The following is a 24,568-nucleotide window of genomic DNA, read 5'->3' as shown; positions in this document are numbered from 1 at the left end:
ATTATGGGATGCACACACTCTTAAGGCCTAAAAACCATCCGATGAGAAATCAGAAGTAAACATTTAAGTAAATAAATGCTGCTGCTTACATTGTAAGAGCAGTGATTGTTTAGAAACCAGGTATAAAGAAAAGATGGGAGTGTTGATAAGATGCAGCTAAGATAGTGAAAACTTTTTTTTGTAAGTTACAGTTCAATATTAAAAGAGTCACTGTTACATGTGTGTGTGTGTGTGTGTGCATACATGTAATTTTACTTTATGTGGATGCATTTTGTGTATGTCTGGATATGTTCAGGCTGGTGAAAACAAAGACAGAAAAGGATGCTGGGTTCCCTGGAACAGGAATTATATGAGGCGATAGGCTTCTCTCAACGTGAGTGCTGAGAACCAGACTTTGGTCTTCTGCAAATGGAGCAAGAAAATTAGTTAGAAAATTTTCTCTTTAGGCCCCTCCACAAGACCTTTCTACTGCCTACTTTTGCCATTGAGAAAAAGAGTGAGAAATAAGAGACATCTCTGGCTGATGTTTCAAGTGATGTCCAAGTATCTTCAAAGGTGTCTGCACAGATGGACCCAAAGAAATCCTTCAATTTGATGAGCTCACGAGAGCAAAGATCGTTGCTACAAGAAGAACTTCCAGTCTAGATAATCTTGATTCCATTTTATTATGATAAAAAAGAAAAAAGACAAATTCACATGATGGTTGAATAACAGCTATAAATATGGAGTGTTTTCAGCTACACGCTGCTCTGTGTGATTTATATACATTTTAGACAACATTATGTAGAGGTGAATGAAGGTGATTGTGAGTGACGTTGGTAGAAAAGTTATAATTACTTGTATCCCTATGGATATGTATCTGACACTGAAGCCCTGGTCAGATCCCTTACAGTCTAGAGTTGTAGAGAGGTTAGTCCTGGCCTACTGTGATGAGCCTTAGGTTCTAGAAAGGTGACCTCCTTTGAAACCCCAGAAAAACTCTCTCTTAGTGGCTACTAAATCCTGGTAGTATTCAGAGAGTAATCAGGGAACACAGAAATTGCATACTCACTGTGACTTAAAAAAGAAGAATTCATTAGAACTAATTAATTAATTATTAATGTCACCTTAATTACTTCAAACCCCTGACACTGATCGGGAAGCCATTGCCCTCTATCATTTTCTTTTCTTTTAAGCAAAAAGGAAAAAAAAAACCAAAACCCTGAAGTGCTTGTTTGGCTCCCACTAGTTACAGTCAAGTTTCTCATGACAGTTTACCTTAAATTCTAGGACTTTCTAGAATCAAGGAAACAATAATCTTCAGTACTGGCTTTAGCCCCTGATGATGAGGAGGCTACAAGATCTGACCTTCAGATGGCAAAGAATGGAGGGCCCCTCCTGAGGGATGTGGTCCCCCCGAGGCAGTCTTCTCTCTTTAAGCTCCCCAATCCTCTTTACAGAAGCAAGAGGCCCTAGACCACCACTCCAACCAAGGAGTTCCCACCAGCAGGCAGTCACTGTGAAACAGAGAGTGGCTGACTTCGGTCTCTGGGAGGTCCATGCTTAGGCCACTGGGGCCGAGCCTCCCATCTTGAGGTGATTCCTGACGAAAGTCCCCAGGGCCACCAGGGGGATGCACATGGTAGAGGAAGCCACCAGCAAACCGATGACAGCGAGTGCGTATGGGGGGTAATCCTTGGTCACCAGCTGCCCCTGGGAGAAGAGACCAAGCATCAGGGGAAGGCCCCCTCCGATTGCGTCCAAGAGAACTGTTCACCCAACTCTTCTATGAAGGGGGAGATGCTGAGCAGTGGGGAGAGGACACTGGTGCTCTACTACCCTGCAGTTCACAGCAAGCCTTCAGAGACACCGTGCCCATTTGCTCTGTATTTCATAAGGAAAGATAATTCTGACCTTGTCAAATGTATGTATGTGAAGCTCTCCAAGAAGAATGTCATGGAAACACTCTTTCTAGCGCCTTAGCCTGAGGCCCTGCATGTAACGTATCCGTTAGCACACATTATCCACAGATTAGACCTTCCTGTGGTCGTGGAAATGCTCTGTATAAATATGTCTAGTGTGGCATGCCAGAGGAACTAGTATTTCTAGGGGAAGGTCCCCTGGGATGCTGTGGGCGGCTCTTACTCTCTCCTGCATCATGGCTAACCGCTCACAGCCCCGTTCTGCTGTACGAGACTGAGCATCTGGGAAACATCTCGATGAAGTTCCCACACCGCAGCAATGGTTCCCTGGGTTCTGCCCTAATCCCCAGCCTGCAGGATCGTCAGGTACCTGAGTGGCATCCCAGGCTTGGTACTGCAGCGTTCCTGTGATGATGTAGTCGCTCAGGTAGAAGATAAAGAGGCCGATGATGAGCAGTGGACTCACAAATGCCCACATGGACTTCCAGTACCAGTTGAGGGTGCGGCCAGTCATGGCCTCAAGGTCACTTCCAAATCTGTTTGGACCACAAGGAGAGAACCTGGGCTTATTCATGCTCTGGAGGGAGGGGGTCTAGTTTCCATGCCCTCTTCCCGTTGGAAGATGCTGTCCTGGTTATTAATGATGTTTGAATGTGTCCCTGAACCCATCTGATCCTTTCCTTGGTGAGGTGTTGAGATGAAGGGAAAAGGGCTGAGGCTCTGCCTTTGGGAGGATTATCAATAGAGGTCCCCAGCTGTGGACCAGAGGCTACTTCCCAAAGAAGGTGGGAGCAGGGTACATCGGGGAGGGAAATGCCAGTCCTCTCAGTCCACAGGGCTAGGGTGGCTGACAATTCTTGTATCTAAAATGGGCATGCCCACTGAGGAAAGATGATATTCTTACGAGTACAGCCCTGCAGCATCTCTGCCCCACGTAGAAGGCAGGGTCTGCAGTCTCCTCACCTCTTTAGCCCATATACGTAGCACACAGCTATGGTCTCCACCAGCACAATGAGCAGCAGGGACAGGGTGGCTGCATAGTCATTGAATATGTCAAACCAGTAGTTCCCGGACTCCATGGTGAACACCATACCAATGGCACAGTTGATGAGGCACACCAGACCTGGAACGCAAGATCACTGCTCATCTCTCTGAGTCTCCCTGCCTCTCATCCCATGCTATATGCCAGCAGGAGCCACAGGTCCCTAGACACACCACTTTGGAGGCTGGGTTCACCCACATGAGCTACAGGAGCTGCTCTGCAGGGAGGTCAGAGTGTTGCTCTTTGGGTGACATCATATGGTTGAGCGTCTGGAGATGCTGAAGAGTTCAACAACTTAGCCCCAGAGACTGTGGGAAGTGGACCAAGGGTATGGGAGCCCAGATAAGAATTGGCTTGGTAAGAAACCACAGTTTACTTTGGTCTCACATGCCAGGCTCTGGCAATGTATCAGACCAGAGTAAGCCTCCAAGGTAGTAGCCAGGAATCCCTTTTATACCAGGATGCCAAGGCTTAGAGATGCCAAGTAACTGCCTAAATAGCACAACATGGCAGGGTCAATATTTGAGATCTGACCTTTAGCCACCAATCTCCAAATTTTCCTCCAACTCCCTAGGGCTTTCCATGATGTGTTTGAGTTTATAGTAGTCCTGCCCTTTCCACTGCCACACCGTACAATGTCAACCACCGAATGCCCTGAGAAGCTCACCTCAGGAGAAAGGATTAGGTACTGGTTTCAGAACTGTATGCACATGTAATGTGGACCACACAGACCCAATTTTAGAAAAGATGCCAAGTGCTTGGAGACTCAGAAGAAAGGGGAAAGAGAGCACTTTCCACTTGATGGCCAGAATGTGTGATCAGGTGTGGCGCTTTTTCATCTATCCTGGACACAGAACCATCAGAGGCAGAGGTGGCTGGGTACAGGGTTCTCATGATCCCGGCTGAATGGGGTGTTGGTGAAGTTAAAAGTGGGTATCCATAACGGAAAAGGCTGATTCCTTCACCAACCACCCATAGGTCCAAACATAATGTACAAAGTGGTGTGTGCTCTTATAATGATGTATCAGATGGGGTCAGGGGCTGACAACTGTTGCTAACAGTACAGATCACTGACAGGTTTTGAGTGTCAACAGCAGGCCCAGATTATCCTTTCCAATGACATTCAGGAACAGAGAGAAAAACTGTAGCATTAGAAGTCAGAGCAGGATGATCTGATTGGGTGTTTATTGCCTGGAGCGTGTGTGGAAGGAGCGCCTTCTGCTGTGGGAACAGTTCATGCGCATTAAAACAAAACAGATGTGGGCTTTCAAAGCCTGGAGACCTATGAGTGCAGGCGGGAGAGTTGTGATCTCCTCCCCTTCCTCAGAGCCTCTAGCACTTGGTATCTTTTCTGGAATTGGGTCTCTGCAGTCCACATAACACACGCACACAGCTCCTAGATCAGCCTCCTTTGGAGGCGGTAGTGAGTTCTCAGTCCAGCTCCCAGAATTGAGTATCATACTGTAGCTGGAGCACAGCTAGACTCCTACAGTTCTTCTGGGGCTGCCTCAGAAACACGTGACTCCTGAGGAAGCCCCTCCACTGGTTGTCTTGCATTTCCCCACCCGCCCATGCTCTGCCTCCACTGCCTGGTGTCCTGACCTGAAATGGCCTCCCTGGGCAGGTAGCTGGAGATGACCTTGCTGTCAGTCAGAGGAGTGAGGATGGCCGCTGTGTTTCCAAGCATGCTTCCCATACCCAGCATCAGCAGCATGAAGAAGTAGAGCACTGACCACAGCTGGGATACTTCCATGTTTTTAATAGCCTCGGTGTAGACGATGAAGGCCAGGCCTGTGCCCTGGACAGCCTGAGAGTAATTAAAAGACACCAGTTACACACCTGAGTCAAAGGGGACAAGAGGTGGAATGTCATAGTTTGATGGTGAAATGTCCTTCACAGGCTCACGTGTTTGAACAGAATGTTGTCCCCAGCTGTTGAGCTTTTGGAACTGTGTATAACTTTAGGAGTTGGCTCTCACTGGATAAAGTAGGTCATTGGGTACGTGTCTTGAGATTTTCAATATTTTCAATAGTTTAGAGTCTCAGTATTATGATCCTATTGTTATGAACTCTACAACCTTTCTTCACCATGATAGGTGATAATCTCTCACTCTAGGAAGCAAAATAAGCACCCCTCCCCGACACTGTTAGTTTCTTCTTGTAAGGTATTTGGTTACAGCAACAAAAATTTAGTATTGACTATGTAAGTAAGCTCAATGTAGTTTCAGGGCAGGCTCCAAAGCTACAGAAAAACCCTTTCTCAGAAAACAAAACAAACAAAGACAAAAAACAAAACAAATAAGCATAAACAAATGACATAAACACAGTGGGAACAGTCAGCATTAGAAACAGATAAGGATTTGATGACACTTGTGGAAAATTTAAAATGAATATTAACTATTACAAAGCAATGGTTTCACTATTGCCAGGAGCCATCAATTCTAAACAATGTCAGTGCTAAAATACTCCATACTGGAATAGTCTGATCTCACTTTCCTGCACATGGCTACCCCTGAAACCACCACATCATAAACAATTGGAATAAATAACTTTGAAAAAATAGTGTTTTCAATAATAAACATAATTATTGGCTTAAAAGGTCACTATAATGTTAATATTAGATTAGATATGGTTGAAGAGAGAATTAGTAGGTAGGGAGGCTTATCTCAGGGTAAATTCTGTTCAGTCGAATATAGTTTGACCTAAAGATACACTTAAACTGGGATGATGGTGTCTATGTACATTGTGAACCTTAACCTAACTTGATATGTAACAAACTTTGATCTTTATAACAAGAGGTCAAGATTCAGATGACTGCTGAATTTCAGACAACTACATCAACCCATCTTCTGCAAACCAGACAGCCAACTGCTTAAAACAAGAATCAAATAAGGCAAATATAAATTTTACCCAACTGAGCAGTCTGTATACTTCATTTCCATTTTTTAATTTTATGTACATTGGTGTTTTGCCTGCATGTATGTCTGCATGTGTGTGTGTGTCAGATCCTCTGGAACTGGAGTAACAGAAAGCTGTGAGCTGTCATGTGGGTGCTAGGAGTTGAACCCAGGTCCTCTGGAGGAGCAGCCAGTGCTCTGAACCACCGAGCCATCTCTTCAGTCTCCTCATTTCCATTTTCTATGTATCATTTTATTTTCTTTTAATATATATATAATATTATATATTATAATACATATTATAATATATACATATTATATATTATATATATTATATATATATCTCACCTGTACATGTGAGGGTAGAACATTCTGAACTTCTTTTTGCCCTGTACACTTTCCAACTACAGAATCAATCCAATTAAGATCTATAAAAGTGACTTGCTATTAGATTCTGTCTTTCTTACTTTTCTGTTGTTGTGACAAAATGCCATGACCAAGGCAACATAAAAGCAGGTGTTTAATTTGGGGAATATGGTTGCAAAGGGTTGGAGTCCATGACCCTCGGTGTCGGGGGAGAGCATAGAAGGCAGCAGGCAAGCAGGCATGGTGTTGGATCATGAGAGCTTAATCTCTTTCTGCAAGTAGGAAGCAGAGGGAACTAATCTGGGCTTTTGAAACCTTAAGCCCACTGCCAGTGACATACCTCCTCCAATGAGGCCGTACCTCTTAATCCTTTCCAAACAGTTCCACCAACTGGGGACCAACTATTCAAACACATGATCTTATGGAGGGCATTCTCATTCAAACCACGACATTCTACTGCTTGACTGTCAAAAGCTTGTGGTCATATCATAATGTGAAGTGACTTTAGTCAGACTCTCATAGTCCAAAATTGAAAGTCTCTTCTGAGACTCAAGGCAACTTCTTAATTGTAACTCCTTGTAAAATCAAAAGCAAATTACATACTTTCAATATACAATGGCACAGAATATACTTTATCATTCCAAAAGGGAGGAATGGGAATATAGCAAGACAATACTGAACCAAGGCAAAACAGAAACCCAGCAGGGTTAACTCCAAATCCTGTGTTCTGTATCTGCTGTCAATGGGCTTAGCTGGCGCTTCCCTTCCAGGGTTGCTGACTGCATCACCTGTCTTTCTTGGTTTGGCTCCACTCTTCTGGAAACACTGTTTCCACTGAACCTGTATTTGACACGTATCTCCTGTGATTCTGGCATCTCCAACACTTTGGGGTCTCCAACACAGTCCAGGCTTCATTTTCATAACTTCATGTCTGACTTGGCTTCTCTGGGGTTCCATGCAGGGATTCCCCTGTCACACACCTGGCCTCAGAGTCTTAACTGCAGAGGAAGATTCCACAACTCCTTTACTCCTGTATCCTTCAGGACTCTAAAGCCAGAACTACCTGGCCAGTGCTGCCAAGTTCAGCCATTTGAGCTGGAGCCTATTACCCTCTTGAATTATATTTTCATAACATTTTTTTCTGGTTGCAGGCTTTTAAAAGTAGCAGAAAATTCCTTAGACATTTTCTTTCTACAAACTGCAGGATTAGCTGGGTGGGGTCTTGCCCTGAGGGTAAAACTCCCTTTATTATATTTCACGTCAGGCCTCTCCTTATCTCTTTCAGTACGGACATTAAATTTCTTGGTGATTTTTTTCTCCTCAAACCATACATTTTGTATTTCTTTTTACCCTGCTTATTATTTTTCATTGTAGCCCCATGTAAAATGATCAGTAATAACTATGCAACAGTGGTGTAGGAGGTCCTTTTGTATTTGTGTTGATTTCATTGGTTGAATAAAGAAGCTGTCTTGGCCTTTTGATAGGGCAGCCCTTATGTGGGCAGAGTAGACAGAACAGAATGCTGGGAAGAAGGGAAGTGTGGCAGATGCCATGCTTCTCCTGCCCAAGATGGACACTGGTTAGACTCATCCTGGTAAGCCACAGTCAAGTGGCGATACAGATTATTAGAAATGGGTAAATTAATATGTGAGAGTTTGCCAATAAGGGACTGGAGATAATGGGCCAGGCAGTGTTTAAATGGATACAATTTTTGTGTGATTATTTCGGGTGTATGCTAGCCTGGTGGGATGGAACAAGGGGTCTGCTCCCCTTACAACACAACGGAGTTAATATCAGGTTGTTTTGAAATCTCCTCTGCCAATAAAATTAGTTCAAATGTTTTAATTTAGCCTCAGGCAGAGTTTTAGAATAAAGGCAGAAAGCATTCAGAGTCTTTGCCAAAGTACCGCAAGAATGGTTTGTAACTCTGTCAGTAATATTATTCCCTTCTGAAACTTCTTGAGTTAAGCATCTATCATCCACATTGATCTCAGCACTACTGCCCTCCAAGATCCTATTAGGATGCTTCATTCAGCCCTGCTTATATTATTCAACAGCTTTCCTAATTCAGTGTCCCATAGTCTTCCATATTCTTTCAAAAACAACAGCATGGTCAGGCCTGTCCCAGCAATAGCTCACTCCTTAGTACCAACTTTGGTCTTACTTACTTTTCTGTTGTCATGACAGAACACTATGACCAAGGCAACTTATAAAAAAGAAAGTGTTTAATTTGGGGCTTATGATTGTAGAGGGTTAGTGTCCATGACCACCATGGGGGGAGCATAGCAGCAGGCAGGCAGGCAGGCAGCAGACAGGCAGGCATGATGCTGGAGCAGCAGCCGAGACTTTACATGCTTATCCTCAAGTAGGAAGCAGAGAGAGCTAACTGGGAATGGTCTGAGCTTTTGAAACCTCAAAGCCCACCACCAGTGACACACCTCCTCCAAAAAAGTCACACCTCTTAATCCTTCCCAAACAGTTCCACCAACTGGGACCAAAGATTCAAACATATGAGCCTATGGAGAACAATCTCACTAAACTACCTCAGATTCCCTTTTACCAACATAGATAGGAGTTGAAAGAAAACTAGCCAACCAATCAGTCATACAAATAAAACCATGATATGGAGACTGTAATATATAAACATTATATAAAAATTATGAGAAGAGTGGAATAGGAAGGAAAAGATTAGCATAGATCTAAATGAAGATTTTCAAGAAGAAAAGACAGAGACCAAGGCAACATTTAACAAATAATGCATGCGAACTTGCTAAAACTGAACAGAAATCATGGATCTATGAATTCAGCAGGTTTAATATTATTTAAGCTCAGCCTAGATTAGATAATAAAAACACATCCATACTAAATTCACTAAAGATGCCAAAAGCAAAGTGACATATTTAGTGAATTCAGAGAAAGAACTATTCATTACACAAATAAAAGAAGGATGGGCAAGACCATTCAATCAGTAAAGGAACCTGAAGTGTAGGCTTTAACTTACCTTCAATCTCTGAAACCCATGTAAAGGCAAAAGAAGAGAATTGACTCCACAAAGTCACACTCTGACCTCCAAACATGTGCTGTAGCATACACACACACACACACACACACACACACACACACACACACACACACACGCACACACTTAATTTAAAACAAAATAATAAAAGAAAAATCAGCAGCAACAATTGAAACCAGAATTATAAGGTAAATAGTATCAAAATGTCGAGAGAAAATAACTGTTAACCTAAAAAACCTCTACTTTGGGGACAAATTCTTTAAGAACTAGGGCCCAGAGCTGGAGAAGTGGTTCAGTGGTTAAGAGCACTCACTGGCTTCTTTTCCAAAGGACCTGGGCTCAATTCCCAGTACCCATAGCAGCTTATATACGTTTGTAACTCTGGTTCCAGAGATCTGACACCTTTTTCTGACTTCTATGGGTACCAAATATGCACATGGTGCATGTATATACATGTAAAGCATACAAAATAAAATATTTTTTAAAAAGATCATGATAATATATTGCCGGGCAGTGGTGGCACATGCCTTTAATCCCAGCACTTGGGAGGCAAAGGCAGGGCAGGTTAATCTCTGAGTTTGAGGTCAGTTTGGTCTACAGAGTGAGTTCCAAGAAAGCCAAGGGTATACAGAGAAACCTTGTGTTCAAAACCAACCAACCAAACAAACAAAGAACAATAAAAAAAGGAAGAGAGAGAAAGAGAGAGGGGAAGGAAGGAAGGAATGAAGGAGGCCAAGTACATGGAAAATCTAACAAAGTTTACTGTTCTTAATACTTGCCCTGCAAAGTATGGTGGCACACACCTTTAATCCCAGCACTCAGGAGGCAGAAGCAGGCAGATCTCTGTGAGTTCAAGCCCAGGCTGGTCTACAAAGCTAGTTCCAGGACAGCCAGGGCTCTTACACAGAGAAATCTTGTCTTGAGCCACCACCACTCCTCCAAAACAAACAAACAAACAAAAGAAAAACAACCAAAAATAAACAACAACAATAAAACAAATTTACCTTATAGGGAGATTTTCTTTTTTTCTGAGACAGGGTTTCTCTGTGTAGCTTTGGAGCCTGTCCTGGAGCTCACTCTATAGACCAGGCTGTCCTCAAACTCACAGAGATTCACCTGCCTCTGCCTCCCAAGTGCTAGGATTAAAGGCGTGCACCACCACTGCCTGGCAGAGGACAATACTATTAAATAATATTTATTTAGTTGTGTGTATGTGTCCATGTGCATGTTTGTGTGACATATGTGTGCAGGTGGTCTCACTCTGAGATTCCTGGAAGCAGGATCATCATTTTTGGATTGAGGTTAAAGTAAGAGCCAGTGGCTGGCTGCTTTGCTTTTCTGACCTACAGGTTGAACCCCAATTTCTCTCTCTGAGTTTTTATTAATCATGCTTCACAGCTGCCCACAAGGCCAGGAGAAAACATCATATTCTCTGGAGGTGACTCTGAACAACTTGAAAATGTGAGTGTTGGAAACTAAACTCAGGTCTCCTGGAAGAACACCACGCTTTTGCAACTGCTGAACCATCTCTTCAGCACCACAGAAAGGTATTTTAAAGTTAACTCCTCTCTCCCAAAGACAGTTGGAATGCAAGAAAAAGTATTGAACAAATAAAATTGTGTCTGTGTGTGTGTGCACGTGTGTGTGCGTGTGCATGAGCACACACCCTTGTCTATCCCTGAACTCAGGGTCTTGTGTGTCCTAAGGATGCAGTGGTTTCAAGTTATGAGTCTAAAACGCCTGAACTGCATAACAATCATATCTAAAATAGAAGAGTGTAACCAGGTCTGGCAAACATCTGTAATCCCAGCACTCAGGAGGCAGAGGTGGGAGACCAGGATTTTAATATCATTCTTCTGTCTTTATAAAAGCAAAGCCAGGGAAGTTAAGAATCTAAAATTTTTACATTGTTTGAAATGGAAGTAAAGATACTCTCTAACATTAAGCCATGTTAAGTTAAACATTAATGAGAGATTTCAGGAAGAAGACAAAGAAGTTCAAATTTCAAACAGTAGAGGATATGGTAGAAAGGAAGGAAATAAGAAAGAGAATGGAAGGAACAGGGGAAAGAAAGTCAGCTGAAAAAAACCAATAATTATAACATTCTTGGACACAGAGTCAATCTCAAAAATAAGCGAGGAAGAATTAAGTGCCAGAATCCAAAGAAGGGAACTGAATGTCATGCCAAAGCTCAGAAAGGGAGTCAGAGGTGTCCAAGTGGGATCTAGATCGTGAAGTCTGCTGTGTTAGGGTCTTGGTGTCTGTGCTGGGCTGAACAACTGCGCTGGTTAGTTTTGTGTCAACTTGACACAGGCTAGAGTTATCTGAAAGGTGGGAACCTCCATTGAGAAAATGACTCCAGAAGGTGCAGGGCATCTTCTTAATTAGTGATGGTGGAGGGGGGCAGCCTATTGTGGGTGGTACCATCCCTGGCCTGGCGGTCTTGGGTTTTATAAGAAAGCAGGTTGAACACACCACGGAGAACAAGATATAAGCAGTATCCCTTCATGGTCTCTGCATCAGCTCCTGCCTCCAGGATTCTACCTTGTATGAGTTCCTACTATATTCCTTCAGTGATGAACAGCAATATGAAGTATGAAGGAAATAAAGCCTTTCCTCTCCTACTTGCTTTGGGTCTGGTATTTCATCATAACAATTGTAACCCTAACTAGAACAATAAACAACAGGAAGGAAGTGTTGTGTCGCCCCATGAACTGAGAACCCCCCCCAAAACAAAATACCCAAACCAACCAACTATTCCCTAACCTCACCTATGAGCCAGTGCCATGGAACCGCTATCCTAGTCTTGAAAGTATTCTTTAGAAGCAGTCAGCAAAAGTCTTTATAGTAAATCTAAGAACTAGTCGGTGTGTTTTTCTGACATTTTGAATTTCACTCTTCTCAAAGTACAGGAAAACAACTGTACTTGAGACTTCAGTAAAAAACAATAATAATAACGTAACAGCAATAAAAATGGACTGAAATACAAATATTAAAAAGAAATGTACAAAATTCTATGTATGGGTATTAGAATAGTTTATACAGGAAACAGAGGAAATCTGTACTTGTAAGAATTGATTAGGGAATTCATCAAGATTTGTAGGTACAAATTAACATATAAAAATTTTTGTTTCTTTTGCAATCAACATAAACAATGATAGAAATAAGGAGACACTATTCACAACAGCAATGTAACAGATTGCTGCTAAATCAAAACCCAATCCCGCAGAACTGAAGATGGAGGGATAGAGACAACACTCTTCTGTATCCCCACAAAGTTTGAAGAAAATCCCGATCTACAACGGAAGAGTGTAAGGTGTCAAGAGAAGGCCACAGCCAACAACAGAGAGTAAGAAAATATAAAAATATTTAATGTTAGATTTACAAAAGAAATGACAGGCTCTAAATCTGAGGACCAGAATAGCAGGGAAAGAGGTGGAGAGTCTTGTCCTGGGGCCACAAATAGAAAAGACATGAATGGAGGTTATAGAACTGAACTGCAACAACAAGACCTAAACAAGCAGAAAACCCTAGGGCAGATTTGCTTTGTGAGGCCGCTATTTGGTTTGCCACTGGCTGAGCCTCGAGACAGTGAATGGAACCATTCCTTGAAGAAAACCCACTGGCCCGAAGAACAGAAAATTCGGAACTATTAAGTTCCTAAACCCCAGGGATCCCACCTCCTCCACCAGGGTAGCAAGCAGTGACCCTGACTATTACAAAGAACCCAGGACTGAACTGAAGCTGACTGAGACTCAGAGCAAATATACTCAGGTAGAACTGTGGGTCCTGGGCAGAAAATCAGTTGGCATTCTGGCGGAAAAGCACCCAGCAGGAAAGATAAATGTGTGTGTCTCCACTTCCCAGAGCCTAGGACACTGATAGCCACACATAGAAAATGTGATCCCACAGCAAATCAGAGAGAGGGCATATAGCAGTGGTACTAACCGTGGCAACCTCCCGGGAGGGAAGACAATCTGGTCTAACCTGTTTTGAGATATAAAATCTCTTCCTCCTCACACACACCTGAGAGTAAGCTACAAACCACAGCTTAGGATTTATGGAAAAAAATCACATTCATCCCAGAAGGAAGATGGATTTGCTGATGACATATTTTTTTTAAATTTATGTCTATCAGTGTTTATCTGCATGTGTGAATTTATGCACACTAAGTATGTGCCTGGATCCATGGAGGTCAGATCCCTTGGAACTGGAGTTATGGACGGTGAACTGCCATGCAGGTGCTAAGACATGAACCTGGGTCTTCTGAAAGGATAGCAAGTGTTCTTAGCCACCCCTGACATAATGTATCTTATTCTATTTTATTTCACATGTACTTTAAAGTCTTACTTTTGTGTTTCACTATTGGTTTTGTTTTGGCCTTTGTCTTGCTTGAACAGCTTTTCATGGCTTTTCTTTTTCTTCCTGCATGTTATAGTATCTCCTCCCTCACTTCTCACAACTGCAACACATATTTTCCAGAAAGAAGGGGTAAAGAGAAGAGGAGGAGTAGAGAGTGTGCGAATAAGAGTAAGGAGCAATGATACATATGCATTAAAATGTCATAATGAAATCTGTTTTTATATGTTAACTATAAAAAACACCATTCATTACTTAGAGTTGAAAGTGAAAAACGTGCAATTCAAAAGATATTCATTCTCCTTAAATTACAGTTTAAAATCAATGTATTAATAAACATCCCCTAAGGGAATTTTCTTTCTGATGAGATTTTTCTAGCTGACAAGGGGAAGTAACAACTAGTTTAGCACCTGCAAGACCCTGGGTTCGGACCCCAGCACTGCAAAAGTAAATTCATTAATTAACAAAGCCCATCAGTGTCATAGATAAATGTATAAACAAACAAACAAAAAGTATGCTTTTAAATCAGAAAGCAGAAATATACCCAAAATGGCAATTAGCAGGGAATGAGGAAAATAGCTGAAGTATATTTTTTTGTGATGAAATAAACACAGCACTTAAAATGAGTGGATGAAGTTCTACGTGTATTAAAATGGACAGATCTCAATAAAATTCTCGAATGGGAAACTTTATCTTCTAGGAGTACTTATTCCTACATACAACTGATAACAAAACAGGATTTTTTATTTAAGTCTTCCCCACTACTCTGTGAATGTGTGTGGGTGGGTCCCTAAATATTTTCTTTCATTACACAGAAGGTTCTTTCTTTGGTATAATCCTACTTGTTTTTACTTCTGTTGCCAGTACTTTTTGAGCCTTATCCCAAAGCATCCTTACACAAACCAGTGTTTTCAAGTGTTTCCCCTGTTTCCACTTAGACTTTTCATAGTCTTGAACTTATGTACAGCTTGAGAGATGGGGGTCTAGTACCAGTAACTGATTGGTCCTTTCTTCAATGTATTCTCTTGACATCTTTGGCAGAAATCACGTGGTTTTCTGAGTTCCCTTTTTTAATGTTCTACTTGTCTCTTTGCCTTTTCTCATGCTGATACCAGACACTTCGTAGACTGTCTTAAAATCAGGTATTAATATGCTTTAAGTTTTGTTCTTTTTACTCAGTTGCTTTGGCTATTCTGGACCTTCTATAGTTTCATGTAGATTTTAAGATTTTTTTTTCTGTTTCTATGAATAATATTACTGGCAAAGATTGCATTGAATCTGCAAACTGCCTTGGATACTATGGACACTTAAATAATAATAATAATTCTTTTGTGGTGGTTTGAATGATAATGGCCCCCATAGGCTCATATGTTTGAATCCTTGGTTCACAGTTGGTAGAACTGTTTTGGAAGGATTAGGAGATGTATGTCACTGAGGGAGCCCAGGCTAGACCCACTCTCTCTCTCTTGCTCTTTTCCCCCATCCCTCAGCCTCCTCTTTCTTCTTCCTTCTCCCCCCCCTCACCTTCTCTCTCTCTGCCTCCTGCCTGTGGATCAGATATAAGCTCTTAACCACTACCAGTACCCTGCCTGTCTGCCTACCTGCGGCCCTGCTTCTTGCCATGATGGTCATGGACTCACTCTTGAAACTGTAAGCAAACCTTGAATTGAACGCTTTCCTTGATAAGTTGCGTTGGTCATAGTGTCTCTTCACAGCAACAGAAGACTAACGAAGACATCTTCTATTCCATGAGCATGCAGTGTCTTCCTATCCTTGTGCCATCCTGAATGGCTTTCATTAGCATTTCACATTTTCATTCTCAGTATCTCTCATTTCCTTAATTCTATTTATTTAGAGTTCAAACAACTTAATAGCAAAGAGTCCAGTTTAAAAATGGACAAATAAATGGCCTATACAGACATTTCTTTAAAAAAACACAAGGGGACTGCAGAGATGGCTCAGTGGTTAAGAGCACCTGCTACTCATGCAGGGAACCTGGGTTTAGTTCCCAGCACCCACATGGCAACTTACAATCACTGGTAACAGCCCTCTTTTTACTTCTGTGAGTACCAGATACATGTGTACTATACAGATATATATGCAAGCAAAATATTTATACATGTGAAATAAAATCAATATATCTATTTTTTTTGGCTTTTTTGAGACAAGGTTTTACTGTAGCTTTGGTGCCTGTCCTGGAACTAGCTCTTGGAGACCAGGCTAGCTGCAAACTCACAGAGATCCACCTGCTTCTGCCTCCCTAGTGCAGGCATTAAAAGTGTATGCCACCATCACCCAGACATCTAAAAATTTTTTGAACAGATACAAGTAGCCAGCAAATATATGAACAAAAAGTTAGCATTATTAATCTTCAATGAGGTACAAACAAAATCACAATTAGTTATTATTGCAAAGGAACTGAATAAAAGCGTTGGGTCAAGGATATAGCAACACTCTTGATTTTACTGCAATAGTCCTTTAAAAAGATCCAGGATATGAATACTATTTAACCATAAAAAGAATGAAATCTTGTCATGTGTTAAGGTAGAGAGTAGAGAGAGGTGTAGGCATCATGTTTGCTAAAACAAATCAGACATAGACAAAAACTATGATGAGGAAAGTGGCAGAGAGTGAAGACAGAGGTTAGGCAAGGGCCACCAAGTTACAGGAATTAGAGCAGAAATTATTGCTGCTGTGCCCAGCACTCTAATCTGCAAGAATCCACAAAACCTAAAGATAACTAGAAGGGTCAAAAAATCATGAATGTCTGAGGAGACAGGAATGTTATGACATTGACCTGTTTGCTATGTGTTTCATATATCTATCAAATCATAAGACATGACTCTATGTTAACAGATTTTAAAAACAATGTATCAAGAGCACAAAAATATGAGTATTTTTGTCTACAATGAGTAGGAAAAGCCTGATATTAATTTCAGAGACCTTTAATTACGTCCTTAAAAAATTTTTTTCTATATAAAAAAATCTAGACATTAAATGACCAAAAGGTTGCAGTGTTCATTTGAGAAATGGAAATATTGGTGTCTGTGTGCTGGGTAGTTTCATGTCAATTTGACACAAGCCAGGAGGGAACCTCAGTTGAGAAATGTTTCCATAAAATCTGGCTGTAGGCTATTATCTTGATTAATTATTGCTGCGGGAGGACCCAGCCCATTGTGGGTGGTGCCATCCCTGGGCTGGTGTCCTGGGCTCTCTAAAACAGCAGGCTGAGCAAACCATGATGAGCAGACCATAAGCAGCATCCTTACATGGTCTCTGCATCAGCTCCTGCCACCTGGTTCCCACCCTGTTTGAGTTCCTGTTCTGATTTCCTTCAATGATGAACAGCAATATGAATGTGTAAGCCAAATAAACGCTTTCCTCCCCAAGTTACTTTGGTGATGGTGTTCCATCACAGCAATAGCCACCCTAACTTAGACAGTGTGTTATCTTAGTCTCTGCTTTCCCAGGTTTTTGAAATTTCAAAAGAGGTGAGGAAAAGGAGGGGGAAACTCAGACTCTAGGGGAGCTTTCCAATGAAAAGGATTCCTAGTAGCAGCTGGGAGAGCAGGAGTCCAGTCGGTCTTATCCCTGTTGCAGGGAAAACAATCCAGTTTCCTGTCTTCACGGACTGTGTGGAGAGAGGCAGTCCCCACCCTTCCCAGGCCTCTTACCGTGTTCAGCTCCGATTCCAAGCTGCAGTTTCTAATGTGCGGGAACACGTCATTGTACTTGCTTGGGTAGGTCGATGCCAGGTAGTCCTTCACCTCCTCCAGGTTGTTGGCTGTCAGAAAGCCATCTTCAAGGTCAAAAGAATTGGTGAGCAGCAGAATCACCCTGCAGAACAGACCATCGCCTTGATTTTTATGTCTAAGGAGCTACTGATCCTAACACCTGGGAGGACTGTGGGCAGCCTCTTCCCTTTTCCTTCCTACCCAGTGAGGAAAGTTGGTAGGAAGAACAACTCTGGATGCCTGAGCAGAGAAGAGGACAGAAACTACTTCCCGACAGGATATTTAACACCTGGATAAGAGGCCTCTGATGAGACTGGGTGGGATGCTCCAAGTATTCAATACTTCATAGCCAGATATTAACCATTGTTGGTGACAGTCCTTGAATGTGGCTAATACCATTGAGGAACTGCTTGGAAATAAATTTAGAACCACTTAAATATTTTTACTTATTTTCAGACAGGTCCCACTATGCAACCTTGGCTGTCCTGAAATTTGTTGTGTAGACCAGGCTAGTCTCAAACTTAGAGATTCATTTGCCTCTGCCTCCAGAATAGCGAGGTTAAAGGCATGCACCACTACATTTGGCTTAGAATTCTTTTTCTTTTAATTTAAATTTTTTAACACATTTTTTTGTATTTTTTATTTTTATTGAGCTCTACATTTTTCTCTGCTCTCCTCCCTGCCTCTCTCCTCCCCCTTCAACCCTCCCCCCACAGTCCCCATGCTCCCAGTTTGCTTAGGAGATCTTGTCTTTTTCTACTTCCCATGTGGATTAGATCTATGCAAGTCTCTATTAGTATCTTCATTGCTGTATAAATTCTCTGGGATTATGATTTGTAGGCTGATTTTATTTGTTTTATGTTTAAAAACCACTTATGAGTGAGTACATGTGATAATTGTCTTTCTGTGTCTGGGTTACCTGATTAAAAATAATGTTTTCTAGCTCCGTCCATTTTCCTGCAAAATTCAAGATGTCGTTATTTTTTTCTGCTGTGTAGTACTCCATTGTGTAAATGTACCACATTTTCTTTATCCATTCTTTGGTCAAGGGGCATTTAGGTTGTTTCCAGGTTCTGGCTATGACCAACAATGCTGCTATGAACATAGTTGGGCACATGTCCTTGTGGCACATTTGAGCATCCTTTAGATATATACCCAAAAGTGGTATTACTGGGTCTTGAGGAAGGTTGTTTCCTAATTTTCTGAGAAATCGCCACACTCACATCCAAAGGGGTTGTACTAGCTTGCACTTCCACCAGCAATGCAGAAGTGTTCCCTTTACCCCACAACCTCTCCAGCATAAGTTGTAATCAGTGTTTTTGATCTTGGCCATTCTTACAGGTGTAAGAAGGAATCTCAGAGTTGCTTTGATTTGCATTTCTCTGATGACTAAGGATGTTGAGCATTTCCTTAAGTGTCTTTCAGTCATTTTAGATTCTTCTGTTGAGAGTTCTCTGTTTAGGTCTGTACTCCATTTTTAAAATTCGTTTTACATACCAACCACAGTTCCCCCTCTTTCCCTTCCTCCCACTCCCCCACCTACCTCCCCATTCCCCATCTACTCCTAAAAGAGGGTAAGGCCTCCCATGGGGAGTTAACTATGGCTTAGAATTCTTAAACTTAATTTTATATCACTGTGCAAATTAAATTATTTGCATGTATACTGAGTTCCATTACAGTCCTTACCTAGAGATGGCTACTTTTATAAGTGACCACTCTACTGGACATCTTAGCATCTGAAAGATGGTCCTCTGTTTGGAAGGATTGTAAAGACAGTAATCTGTAGCCTCTGGGACTTGGCTAGAGAGTTCTTGGTTATACTTGAGATGAGGAACAGGACCTAAGACATTGACAATTTTCTTTTCTGAATTCCCCTCTCTGCTAAGTGCAATGACCACTTTAAACTGTCTATTCCCTGAAAATCAGGCTTTAACTTTTTGGACCCCCAGTTTCTAGTACTGGTAGAAGGCAGTAATTATGAAGTTGAGGAAATAACTGAACCTCATACTGTAGACCTCAACACTGGTGTCTTTAGTCTACCCCTTGACTTCTGGGAACCCAGTCCTTCCCAGTCACCCTTCCAGCTCTGCACTTTGGAGCCTTGCCTTCCCTCTTGAGGCCTAAGGTGATGAGGGACAACTTAGACTCACCTGTTTAAGCAGTTTTCATAGTTGAAGGTGGCCTTGAAGCCATAGATGGAGAAGGTCACTATGCTGGCAAATATGGAGGTGGAGCTGTTGATGATGGACACAGTGATGGCATGCTTCTGGCAGTTGGTGGAGGGTTCGTTGTAGCTGGCAAAAGCAATCAGGCTGCCAAACCCCAAGCCCAGTGAGAAGAAGATCTGTGTGGCTGCATTGATCCAGGCCTTGGGGTTGGCTAGCTGTTCCATCTAGAAGGCCAGCAGGGATAGGGCTGAGGAATCCTAGGCTCTAATCCCAAACTCTCCCTCCCAAAAGATGGAGGCTCAGAGATGGAGAAGAAATTACTTCTAACACACAGGCGGTCAGTGTGGCTTGTGGCTGGAGTCCATGTCTCTGTCCCAGAATATCTCTAGTGTATTCCCTGGCAGGTGAACTATTCAGCAGTCTTTCTCTCATGCCATCTATGGCACCCTACCCATGGAGAGTGCCATTGAATTTGTCTAGTCTAATAGTCCAACACATGGAACCTCTCAGTCACTAGCCAGGCACTGCACTGGTCTTAACACACAGAAATTTTGGTGATGTGACCTGGATGTGGAGTCAAGTCTGAGTTGACTCCAGCACTGACCTTTATGGATTTTGCAACAAGGATGTACATTTCGATAGGTGCTACAGTCATCTGATTCTAGCCACAAGAGTTGTTAAGCAAAGAGTGTGCCTTACTCCAAATGCGATAGCATTCCCACTGAAGAACACCGGTGAAGGTGACTGGGAAGAAAAAGTTAAAGAGGGGATCATGGCAACCTAGAGGGAAAGGGTCTATGGAAGGTAAGGGAGATGACTGGTGGTGCCCAACTGGGGCCCAAACCCATGACTCATGATTAAGAGTCTCATGCTCTACCGACTGAGCTAGCTAGATGGCTGGGAACCAACAAGCAGCCTCCCACTACAGACTGGAGTGATGCCTGGCTCAGTGGACAGTACGGACAGGGCCTTGGGTGAGAACTGAAGCAGAAAGACCAGAAGGAAGGCACAGACACTAGTCATCAGGGACAGTGAGGGCAGCAGGAGGGGATGGACAGAGGATTGAACTTCAAGAATGTATAGGACTTGGGATGATCTATCTAAGGAGGAAGTTTGGGCCCCCAGGATATCTGTAGCCTTTGGCAGGTCTTGGGCTCACACCAGACCTGCTGATTACAGATCTTACCCCCTTTCTCTTCCTCCCAGGCATCCCAGAAACAGACAGTCCCCTTTCTTGCAGCCCATACCTTAGGCGTGAACATGTACTTCAGGCCATTAGTGGCTCCATGGAGTGTGAGGCCACGGATCAGGTAGATAATAAGTACACAGTAAGGCATTGATGCAGTGAAGTAGACCACCTGTGGGTATCCAGGAACAGAATAAGACTGCTGGAGAGGTAGGAATGACAGGACAGATAACCATCCCCATAAACATCTTACTTCTTTGGTGTTTAGGCTGCATCCACAGCTGCTGAAGAGCTGCAGGTGGCGCTAATCCTGAGTAGGACACAGGGTCTGTGGTCTAGGAAAGGCAGTATGGGACTTGGCTGCCCATATCTGTTGCCACCATAAAATTTTTTGTTTAATGGATTAGAGGCAACAGGTTCCCAGTTTCTTCTTTCCATACTCTTCCAACCCCTCTGTCTCTAAAATAGGACTGAATGAGCCCATATAACATGTGAGTCTCTCTGTTCAGTATTTGAGCCAAATTTGGCTCTGAGCTTTCTGAAGTCCCAAGAAAAGAAGGACGACCAATCACTTACAAGATCTGTATTTTCTCTAACAGGAAAATTAGTTCAGTGGCTTGGGGTAGAGCCTACTTTCAGGATGGGATCTGAGAGGAGCCTGGCTATGCATGCCCATAGATAGGAAGCAGTGTATGGAATAAAGTACCCACAACAAATACAATAGATAGTACTGATGGGATTTTGTGTATTCTTCATAAGAAGTCTAACTCTTTGGCTAAGCCAGCTTTCTTTCCCTATTGGCATGCATCGTAATTTAAGGATGTGCTCTTGGTTGCTTTGTCAGGGACATTTTGGACTCAGTGTCGCCCTAACTTCTGAAAAGCCTCAAAGGAAAGACTTTCAGGTGCAGGTCTGCACAGATACAAGGGTAAAACAAACAAAAAAATTGTCAAGGTTGTTTTTGTTTTATCAATCCTCTAGGTTGGATGCACCTCTAAGACACATAGTTAGTGACCCATGCCTTGACATGCTTGAATTATGCTCAGTCTTCCATTTCCTCCTTGGCATGGCACCATATTTTATTTATTTCTAAGACTGTCAGAGGGACACTGAGCAGAAAGTGGGATATGTGTTTATCATGGCTTCTTATACATTCAAGGAACTAATAAGAATACCCAAGTATCTAATATTTCGAACCAGATAGACGAAGATGAATAAGAGCACTTTGAAAAGTGATGTGAAAGAAATACAGAGACATGGAGGAGGGCTGATCCAGGTCCATAACACTGGGTACTTAGAGGACACTCAGGGCAAGCTCTGGAATTTTCCATGGACCATGTTTCTTACAGGTTTTCTGGAGTTTCCATAAAATGACTCCCTTCTTTATTTCATGGAGAAGATGTCTGGACATCTAGCTTAACCTACCATGAGAAGTAACTTCTGATGAATAAGTAAAAATTCAGGGCAGAATAAAAGAGATTTCAACAGAAAAGGAAAGGGCAGGGTCTTTATACATGGAACTACTGGGGTATTGATGTCAGGGAAGATAAGTGGTGAGAATTGATATGGTATCATGTCCAGGCTCTCCCTAATTTCACAGTTATAAGAGGCATGGAGACGAAAAGATTGCTTTTATATTCAAGGGTACAGACCCTGCCCTTAGATCTTTTGGGTCATGCTTGGTCTATGTTGGAACAGAGCAGATGCTACAAGGTCTGAGCTTAACTGAGAAAGAGCACCCCGATTCTTCTGCTCGGTTGTGAGACAAAGTGCTTGGGGCTAAGATACTTACCGCTTTGGAGACTTAGAAACCAATGTAAAACGGCATACCAGTCACAGCACAGGGGTTGCTGTGTAGCATCTTGATGACATAGGTTGTTATAAGCCTGATGCCTCACGGGAAAAAAAAATGTCAGTGCTGGAGAAGGAAGCTCAGGTGATCAGGAGAGTGAGATCTAAGGGCTTGTGGGATTCTCATAAGAAGAAAAATTGGAAGTGATTAAGTCACAAAAGACATAGAGGACATTCATGGGACATGCCACCGACAGGATGGGAAGTCCTTGGAGCAAATCTGGGCTCTGTCCTGACTCTGCTGTCCCCTACTGTGATCTTGGGAAGATTACTTTACAGACTTTTGCGAGTGTCATCACGTATCTACTCTGAGGTGCTGTTAAAAGAATAAGCTACCGCGGGAATGTGGTCTTCTGTGAATTTGTTTTGTAGAATAGATGAGTATAGAAATTTTATTCCAGTTTGGTACAGGTGCAGGTGATGGAAATACAACCAATATATCATCCCTAGAAGGACTGGAAACCTGGCATCCAGCAGGAAGATAGGGCTTAGGCAGATAAAATGCCTAAGCCAGGGTTTTGGCATGTCTGTGGCTCACAATCCCAACACTCAGAAGGCCGAGTCAGGAGGATCACTGTGTTTGAGGCAGTTTGAGCTGTACAGTGAGTTTCAGGCTAGCATGAACTACATAAGGAGACACTTTCAAAATAAAAGGCAAAACCCCAAATCACACAACAACAAAACAAAACAAACCAAGAAAGAATCCAACAGTTCTGGGTATCATTGAGTCCCTGAAAGTACTTTGAAATGAGACCCCCAAATCCAACCACACAATAAAGTCATTTCTGCTGACTCATTTCTCCACATTGAGGTTCCTCCCCAGAATCATAGTCTGGCATTTGAGGGGGAAGGACTAAATTGTCAGATGTTTTAAGATCTCCAAGAAATGCCCTGGTGTAGCTGAGTTTGAGAGCGAGCCAGGGCATCTCATTTCAGAACTCACAACTTTAACCACCTCACTGTCAGCTAGTAGAGGAACGTGCCAATAACACCACCCATACCTTCTGATCCAGTGAGCCTCTACTTCTGGACCACAAGAGACAGCCCCTGGCGTTGATCAAGGCCAGGGCTGAGGTGCTACTCATCCACTCACCCAGACACAGCACCATCTCACTCCCCAGCCCACCTTGCCAGTTGTCTCGGTGCCTCTCAGGATGCACAGATACACCATCAGCCAGGCCAGGGTGAGGCACAGTGCTGGCTCCCACTGCACTCCTCCATTCTCCTGGATGGATGGCGAAATGTTGAGTGTTTTCCTGTACCAGAAGTACTGAGTTGACGTAGCCTTTTCACACTCCTCGTCATAGCCTGTGCGGTTACCATTCAGTGGGCAGACAGACCACGGCAGGGGGTCCTTTGGAATGAAGTAAGAATCAATGGAGAGGTAATGGAAGGGCAAGGACTCGGGAGGATGATAGGAAGTGACTTTGACAGGAGGCTTTGTACCTTGTCCTGTACATATGGGCTAGCCTGGCTTGCTTTAGGCAAGAGTGCAGTGGAACAGAGGCTTCCAGACCTAGACTTTCCAGATCCTTTTGACTCTGCTCTAAACCAGATGTAGGGCTAGAGAGATGGCTCACTAGTTATGAGTACTGGCTGTTCTTCCAGAGGACCCAGATTAGAGTACCAGCACCCATATGATGGCTCAAGACCATCTGTAACTCTAGTTTTAGGGGATTACTTTAAAAAAAAAACACCTACACACATAAAATAAATAAGATAAAATTTAAAACAAACAAAAAATCAAACTGGGAAGGTACTTGAATTAGAATCATGGAATGGCAAGGTCATTTGGATGGAGAGGCCACAGGAGGGAGACATTGGTAACCGATGAAAACCAGTCGTAGGTCCCAGCCAAGAAACAGAAGTCCTCATAAACTCAGTTGCTTTGCCTAGCTGAAAGAACACTTAATTCATTCTCTGAGAACACGCTAGCTCACTCTGTTTCACATATTTGACTGCAAACCTGGGGCTACCTTGGCTATATCCAGAATCTTTTGCTTGAGATGAATTGGACATCAGATTTTTGAATGCTCCTGCCAATGT

The 24,568-nt window shown here is 42.7% G+C and overlaps 1 protein-coding gene across 1 annotated transcript in view; it reads right to left on the bottom strand.

Moving 5' to 3' along the window:
* Window positions 1–646: 646 nt before the first annotated feature.
* The window catches only part of LOC125393135 (sodium- and chloride-dependent transporter XTRP3A), a 41,526-nt gene continuing 17,604 nt past the window's right edge, over window positions 647–24,568 (bottom strand). The window contains exons 4-11 of the mRNA XM_087905118.1: window positions 23,649–23,876; window positions 20,733–20,843; window positions 19,468–19,709; window positions 17,258–17,420; window positions 4,546–4,750; window positions 2,865–3,024; window positions 2,272–2,437; window positions 647–1,692 (exon numbers count right to left, since the gene is read on the bottom strand). Of these exons, the coding sequence (XP_087761244.1) occupies window positions 1,543–1,692; window positions 2,272–2,437; window positions 2,865–3,024; window positions 4,546–4,750; window positions 17,258–17,420; window positions 19,468–19,709; window positions 20,733–20,843; window positions 23,649–23,876 (1,425 nt within the window). The 3' untranslated portion in view covers window positions 647–1,542. The remainder of the gene's footprint in view (window positions 1,693–2,271; window positions 2,438–2,864; window positions 3,025–4,545; window positions 4,751–17,257; window positions 17,421–19,467; window positions 19,710–20,732; window positions 20,844–23,648; window positions 23,877–24,568) is intronic.

Source organism: Myodes glareolus, chromosome 4, assembly GCF_982192425.1.
Source record: "Myodes glareolus chromosome 4, mMyoGla1.1, whole genome shotgun sequence".
In the NCBI taxonomy this organism is placed as follows: Eukaryota; Metazoa; Chordata; class Mammalia; order Rodentia; family Cricetidae; genus Myodes; species Myodes glareolus.
The sequence above is the reverse complement of the archived record's forward strand: the minus strand, read 5'-3'. Positions and strand labels throughout refer to the sequence as shown.